At 37.0% G+C, this 7,956-nt stretch overlaps 1 protein-coding gene across 1 annotated transcript; it reads right to left on the bottom strand.

Annotated features, from left to right (window-relative positions):
- Positions 1–1,751: 1,751 nt before the first annotated feature.
- On the bottom strand, positions 1,752–5,854 carry LOC130723816 (U-box domain-containing protein 4). Its single transcript, XM_057574952.1, has 2 exons — positions 5,340–5,854; positions 1,752–2,863 (listed from the first exon to the last, which is right to left on the bottom strand). Exons 1-2 carry the CDS (start codon positions 5,672–5,674, stop codon positions 2,008–2,010), a joined length of 1,191 nt encoding a protein of 396 aa, XP_057430935.1. The 5' UTR covers positions 5,675–5,854; the 3' UTR covers positions 1,752–2,007.
- Positions 5,855–7,956: the final 2,102 nt, after the last annotated feature.

The following is a 7,956-nucleotide window of genomic DNA, read 5'->3' as shown; positions in this document are numbered from 1 at the left end:
GTTGTATTCATTAGACATTAAAAAACACTATTGTTGATTCATCACCAACTCTAGTTCCAAAATCATTGTATCACTTACTTATCAAGTCAAATTTGTGCTTTAGCATTCTGCTTTGGTAAATATGTGTTATCCATAATTGTATCAAAATATAGAACATCTTTTTAAAAGAAAATATTTTGACTTCTCTCTTTATTGTGCAAATTGTAAATGTGAGGTACGTGCGTCTGAAAAAGAAAAACATAGTGTTGTGGTAAGATTGCTTCATTGCTTAAAGAAAAAAAAAAGAAAAAAAAGTGTTGAAAAGGGAAGATAGAAAAACCTTAATAGATGTATAAAAAAAAAAAGAAAAACCTTAATAGTTTTTTTTTTGGTCGAGTTGAATTAATTGCTCTAATGTTCATTGAAAAGTAGGATCACTTAACTAAACTATGTAGTCTTTTCATCTTTTTTTTTGTCAAAGTAGGCTGGTTTCATTTCATAGTGGGCCAGGCCCAGAAATAAAACAAGGGAACATGTCCCTGAACATCAGCTAATATTCCTGTTGTCTGTATTCCCAGTCTATTCATCTTTTGTTTACTCATTCTTTCTCATATCCTACTACACTATGATGGGCACAAGTCACCTCCAGCCTATCTTCCTCAGTCCGCTGCTCCATCTACCAGGCCTTCCCGGCCCAATCCTTGTGGACTTTGTCTTGAATATGACGGCGAATTTACTTATGCTTCAGACGACGATCGCTTGCCATTTGTTGTAGCAATGTGTTGTATACTTGTATTTATATCCTACCATATTGACACACCTCAATAGTTTAATCCTTTTCAGATATTCAGATGTAATCTTCGAATCTTTTTTCTTTTTCAGTTCAGATCAAAGTTGTGTTAATTGAGCTTGAGATTGTGCCTGAAAGAATCTGTGGATCTCATCCAAAAGTTGAGATTGTCTATTGATAATTGCAGGCAGAAGAGAATCTGAGAGTGAAGAAAGAAGCCAGGTGAACAACATTGAGTCCTGCTGTTCACAATTTGAGTAAGGTGGATTAATTAAATCATTGTCACAATCTTCTTCTGACAAGAACGTGAGGGGATCAGGGAATAGAAGGATTTGCAACAAACCTCTGAAGCTTGTGAGACCTGATGACTCCTTCAACTTGTTGCTTCCATGGCAGAAATTTTTTCTCATCTAGCTTGATGCCTATGGTGTGAGAAAAAGTAACTTAAGCATTGGAAGGAATTCTGTTTTCACAAGAGGAAAAAGGAATACTAGGGGAAGATGGTATAGGAATCGAAACTAGCTCTTAATACCAAATTGAAAATAAGACTAAGGAAGAGAAGATAGAATATTGTTAAATGAATTCTAAAAGTTTTCTTTGAATGATTGAATTCAAGATCTCATTTCTATACAATCTGTTATGAGCAGTTATAGTGAGAGCTATCACCAACTGATATCAATCTAATGCTCACAAACTAATAAGAAAAATATGATGAGTTGTTCAACAGAAACTAACAGCTACAACTGATTATTGCATAAACACATAAAGCTGAATATTGAAAATACAAGATACTCTAAAAGGATACAAGATGTAGAAAAGAAACAGGAGTAACATATGCGAGGCGATTAAGTGAGTGAGGTTGAAGACATAGTGGGTAGAGATTAAGGGGTTAAAAAATTAGCATTACCAAATTACAAGTGGACAAGGCAGTCCAACTCTGTTGAAGCTCACTCTTGTTAGCAAAAATGGAGGACAAGAATAATTGGACAAAGAGTCTTTACTACTTGTATGACATTTTATACAACAGTTTCTTTACAAGACAACTGCAAAACCATGTTCTTTATCTCTCACAACTCAGTTTATTGACAAATTACCAGTCACACGACACCTCCACAACGGCCTGGACTAGCATACTACAGTATGTATTATTCCTTCTTTTTTTCATTTTTGCTATGGAAATTTTATCTCACAAGCTCAAAGTGAAAAGAAAAAAGTGAGGGAAGAAAAGGAAAAGGTTATCATTTTGAAGGAACTTCAGAAGCACAACCAGCTATAGGCAAGTCACTTGGGGTGCACACAAGAGCCCTCTGCTGTAAATGCCTTAAACTCTGTTCCATGCTGACTTGAACCATCTCAGACAGCATCTTCTTCGCTTTACCACATTGTTCGTCCCCGTCAATCTGCGATATGATGTTGCACACTAGGTTCTCAAGAGTGTCAGGTTGAACTTCAGATCTTGGATAAGGAGACTCCCGGAGAAGCTGCAAAAGGGTTCGCGCTTTTATCTGAGACTTTGGAGTTCCCTGAACAGTGAGCTCAAGAAGCCCTGGAATGACACCTTCTCTGAGAATTGGTTCCCTGTATTTACACCTATCATTCTGGCACATTGTCAATAGTGCTCCAACAACATGCTCCCGGCTTTGGAGAGTGCCGCTTTCGAGAACTTCCACAACCGCGAGAATCCCGCCTTCTTCAGATGTGAGGGCAGTTCTGCTGCACTCGTCATTATCAACCAATGCTTCTATCAAAGCACAGCATTTTTCAGCCGTTTTTGAGGATTTTTTACAGGTTTTGAGGAGGTCAACTATGAAAGGGATTGGATTTGTTTCGAGAATGACGCTGAGATTATTAGGGTGTGTTGACAAATTAGCGAGAGCCATTACTGCATCAGCTTTAGCTTGCAGGCTTCCGTTTCGGAGGATCTCAGCAAGAAGAGGAATGGCGCCGCAAGCACTAATAATTGGTTTGTTGGTTGAAGAAGCAGATAGTGTGAGCAGAGATGCAGTTGCAGACTCCTGCAGATTTGGATCTTGTGACTTGAGGAAGCTGATTATCGGTTCTAATGCACCGGCCTCCACAATGTTGATTTTATTCCTGCAAAAGATAGACCAGTTCAAGTAATGAATATACTGAATCTTGACTACAACATTTATCAAGAATAAAAAGTTAATCAGCACTGATTCTGAAGCATATGATCCGCAAACTAATTAAAGGAAGACTAACTAGCTAATACTGGTATAGTGCAAACGTACAGAACAAAATAAAGAGCATAAAAAAGACAAGATTTAGAACGTGTTTCGGTAAACAGCTTAATTAAACGCCATGTTTATCACATAAATGTTTATTCATAAACTAATATGAGAAGTTTACTGAAATAAGGTTAGAATAGATCAGAGTATAAGCGTTTATTCACAAGCTAATACAAGCAGCTTATGAAAATAAGTTCAACACAACGTATAGGAAGGCTATAAACTATTTTCATAAGTACGAACGGCTTATGCTTATAAGTTAAGCTCAAATAAGTTCTTCCAAACGGCATCTTAGTGAATGTTTAACAGCAAGGAAAGGGATATACCTAAACTTAAAAGAAGCACAGTCTTCACTTTTCAAAAGCGTCTAGAATGACAATAGCCATGTATTAAAACTCAGCCATAACAAAAAATTTTAGGCCACACTTGTTTTGCATAGGTGAAGATTGGAAGGTAGAAATTTTTTAATGAAGATCACTTCACAATTGCTTGGAATGACCAAAACGTAGGGAGGTTGAAACTTGAAAGTAGAGTACTACTCATAGTCTCATACCCCACCTTACAAATTTGGGCCACTCCTATGGCATGAAAATGATTTTCCACCCTCTAGCAACCATGAGTGAAAATCAAAACTTCCTACCCCACTCTGCATTCACTCCTGTCCTTATTTTTGGACGTTCCCATTTTCCACTCAATCAGACACGCATATCCTTAATGGGAACAGGGGTAGGAAAAAAGATATGCAATGGTTGAACACCACCTTCAATGCAGGGAATTGAAAGGAAAAGTCAAGTAAGATAATAACAACAAGAATTATCCAATTTCTACATCCTAAGAGTCATTAAAGACTGCTAAATAGCTTTCTTTTTCTAATTCTTTTAATATTTTCCATGTTTGATAACCATGACATAATTCACACCTAGAATATCAAATTCAAGGCATAGCTAAGCAAACAGATAGATATCCACGGTTTTAACTAGCTCTGCTTTATGTTTATGCAGATATTTTGTTACTAAATAGAAGAAACAGAAAATTAAAAGAGTTCCAAGTTCCAACTATTCATTTGCTAGGAGGTGAAAGTTGATCCAATATAATAAATGATATGAGATAACTTGAGGAAGAAGACATGAGGGAAAAAGGAAAAGAAACAAAAGGCAAAAAAGAAAGTGCACCATGTGAACCAAAGGGAATCCACCTTCCATTTGGATAAAGCTTAGACAATAAACTAAAGCATTCAATTCTTTCTGGTGACATAGTATACAACATACATTCAAGCTATCAGAAACAATGATCATCCACAAAGCAACATAAATACATAATTGACATTCTAGTAGTGTCACAAGATGACATAGCACTCACCGCTAAAAAATAAAAGAGAAAATACAACATGGAAATGCCTACATTAATTAGATTCCAATGGTTCATTTTTTCTTTCAATATCCAAATATTTTCAACCATTCTAATCAACAACTACCTAGCTAGACTATGAAAACGAAGATCTAACCATCCCACCAGAAAAGAAACCGACCCAAAATTCCTTTTTTCTTTCCACCAACCAATGAGACGCAAATGCTTTTGCATAGATGAGGGGACCAACAGAGAACAAAATCTTGTAGTACTAGACACACATACTACTGGTACATATATATATAAAGGATCTTGGCAAAGTAATGGATTAAAACCATTCAATTTTTTTCCTGCTTACAAGGCAATCCCGTTAGAGCCGCAAACATCAAATTATGATGGGGCTAACTCATCTATAAGACTTAAACCCGAAACTTCGCTTAAGCTGAATCAAGCATATACCACTTGAACCGACCGTTCAACATTCAATTCAATACATTTCATTACTTTATATTTAATTATTTTACAAATAAGAATTAAATAATTTTCATGTTCACTCCTTAAAGTATGTAGAAATATGTCGACGAGAATTCTAACCTGAATTTTAAGACACTCCACATAATAATGAAATAAAACTCAAATTTGCGTTTCTTTTTAGTAGTTATTTTTATATTTTTTTTTAGTAGTAATTTTTATATTTTTTAGTAGTAATTTTTATATGAAATCCACAACTCTATGACCTTGAATCCTCGATTCGAGTGTCCAAAATAAAGCGCACGAAAACCCAAAAATCGAAAACGCACATCAAATAAATTAATTGCAGACAAATAATAAAAAAAAACGCACTTCAAATAAATTAATTGCAGACAAATAATAAAAAATAAAAAAATTGGTAAAAAAAAATTAAATCAAGAAATATTTTAGAAAAAAAGGGGTAATTGGAAAATTGCAATTGGGAAGAGAGGTTAGTAGTTTACTTTTCATCTTTGACGGCAAGGTTAAGCAACGCAAGAAGAGCGGGTTCGTGTGACTCGGGCGAGTCGACTCGGAGCATGGAAACTAGTGGACCGACGGCTTCAGAGAGCTGGCGCCGACAGCGCTGGGAGGTTTTCGTGAGCCGCCGGATGTCACGGGCGGCTTGGACACGCAGCTCCGGCTCACCTGAGTTAAGAAGCTGAAGGGCTCGCCGGATGGCCAACGGCGTTCGCGGCTCGTCCAATTCAAGACTGTCGGTGGCGCCGCCGTGAGGCTCCCATGAGCAAGTCGAGGAGGTGGAGGAAGAACAAGAAGAAGGTGAATGAGGACTATCCATTAGAGAGAAAAATACTATCTGTGAGATTTGAAGAGGTTGAGAATGAGAAAGAAAGAAAGAAAGGTAGAATGGAGGTTATAGGAGAGGTGTTAAGCAACCGTTATAGGACAAGAAAGGGTTACGTAGAGAGAGAAAGAGAGTGTGATGTGTAGAGAGAGGGGAAGGGTAGTTGTTGGTAGTTTGGTAAAAATCTAAGAATCAATGAGCCCTTAGATGTTACTTATTTTTTTTGGTACAAGTAGGATAGAATAGAATATTCAAGTCTCTAACATGATATTTTATTAAAAAATTAAATATGTACTGTTTAAACTTTAAACTACCCATCATTTTTTTCAAACATAGCCCTTAGATGTTACTTATTTATTAATATTTGATTTGATGTTGTTATTATTTTATTTCCTATGCTTTTGTTAGTCAGGTCTTCAATCGATGGCTGCCACATTTTATTTTGTTGGTCGACTTACCCTTGGGTCAATTATTATTATTATTAGTTCTTTTGGATATTTGCTAAACAAGCGTTTCAATACGAAACCCTGGAATGTACGAACGTCAAATTCCAATACTCGGAAGTTTGCCAAAACTAAAACCCTGATAGTTCAAGAAACCTAAAATCAACGGACGATGAAGACTTTTTCTATTCGGAGCTTCAAACGAAGATTCCACATGCGTACGCCTATTTCTCTTGATATTTCTAATCTTTCTTCAGAACGAAGTTTTCTCATCCGACATCAACTGCAAAAAGTAACTTTTCGGGTAAAATCGATTTACACCGACGTTGGATCGTTTGCTTTAATTCCAAGAAACCTGTTTTGAGTTCTGGAATTCTGTCGCCAGAACCTATCTTAGAATTCTCCGAGGAATACGCAGGAAAAATCGGAATCGGGAAATTTTCATTTTTCCGCACTTTCCAAAACCTATAAATAGCTAGAAAATGAAAAATTTGCAAAAACTTACCCATTTCAAACCCCAAACCCGCGAGCTTGAAGGAGAAGGAGGGAGGAAGTGATTTTCTCCGTTTCTTGCCCGATTGCTGCACCGTTCGTTGCTAATCGAAGACTTCGAGGTATAGATACTATCCCTCACTTTTGATCGTCAATTCTGTCGCTTTTCTCTATGTCTTTTTGTGCTCAAAGTTTTGAGCTTTTTGTAAAACTGTCCAAATAACTTGATTTTAGTGTCTAAACTTATTCCCTGCATGCCCATGAGCGTGTTTAGCGGGTTACATTTTGCCGAATGTCGCTGAAATGCCGCCGGAATTAATTTCTGTTGGAAAAAACCATTTCTGGACAAAGTTTCGTTCTTTAAGCTGAAAATTCACGACTTAGCTTAGCGCTAGTAGGATTAGTCGTCATAAACGTCGTTGGTGACGTCCCCATCCAATTTGTTTTTCGAAAATCCAGTTTTGAAATCCTGAGCTGAATATAATGACCAAAATACCCCTGCGACAGTTTTCGATCCGAAAATTTTTCTGAGCTTAGATTCGTCTTAGTTACGGCTAATGATAACCTAGGAACCAAGTTTGATCGAAGAAAAATCGGCGCACCCAATTGTGAAAATGGCCGAGAGCTCCTCATTAGGGGGGGGGGAATTTCGTTTTTCGAAAACTTGTCTTAACGCGTTAGATTGTCGTACTTCGGAGTTTATAATGTTTCGTGTAACCCTAGAACATATTGTTTGCTGAGTTTCTGACTCATTGTGATTGATTTCTGTGAATTTGCTCTAAGGTTCGTTTGAGGAACTTTGTGGATTCGAAGAGGAAGACTGTGAAGGAAAACTTGGTGAGCGAGCTGGAGAACCTACAGGTGAGGGCTACTCACTGAATACTAGATAATGAATTAGGTGTCGACGAATTCGACTTGATTTACTGTTTATGCACTTGATTGTGTTTGACTGGGAAAAACGTTTTCTGAGGCTACGACTGACAATTGATAATCATTTATCGTTTGAATTGTTTTTGAGATTGATTCACATGCTAAGTGCTACCTGGTTAATCTAGGATGCGTGATATTTGCCCTATATGCTAAGTGCTACATGGTTATCTTCAATGTGTTGATATATGTGCCATGACTGTTGGATTGTATTGCTTTGATTATGCAAATACACATATATCCGTTGTTCGTCAGAGTGAGGATAACGGGCAGTTATGCCAGAATTTATCGTGAGATTTTGAGAAAGTTTGATGGGACGAACAGAGATTCGGACCTTGTTGTTGTTTTGATGGATCGAGACCTTCTCTGGGAATTTCTTGGGATATGGGGTCTTTTAAACTCGTAAGATTAGAG

Source organism: Lotus japonicus, chromosome 6 (genome assembly GCF_012489685.1).
Source record: "Lotus japonicus ecotype B-129 chromosome 6, LjGifu_v1.2".
Classification (NCBI taxonomy): Eukaryota; Viridiplantae; Streptophyta; class Magnoliopsida; order Fabales; family Fabaceae; genus Lotus; species Lotus japonicus.
This window is presented reverse-complemented; position numbering and strand designations above follow the sequence as displayed.

What these genes read in the sequence shown, in the direction of transcription:
- LOC130723816 (XM_057574952.1), bottom strand. Translation starts at nt 5,674, where the DNA reads ATGGATAGTCCTCATTCACCTTCTTCTTGTTCTTCCTCCACCTCCTCG. An exon ending in CTTGCCGTCAAAGATGAAAA is followed by an intron (nt 2,864 to 5,339) that starts GTAAACTACTAA and finishes TATCTTTTGCAG; the next exon opens with GAATAAAATCAACATTGTGG.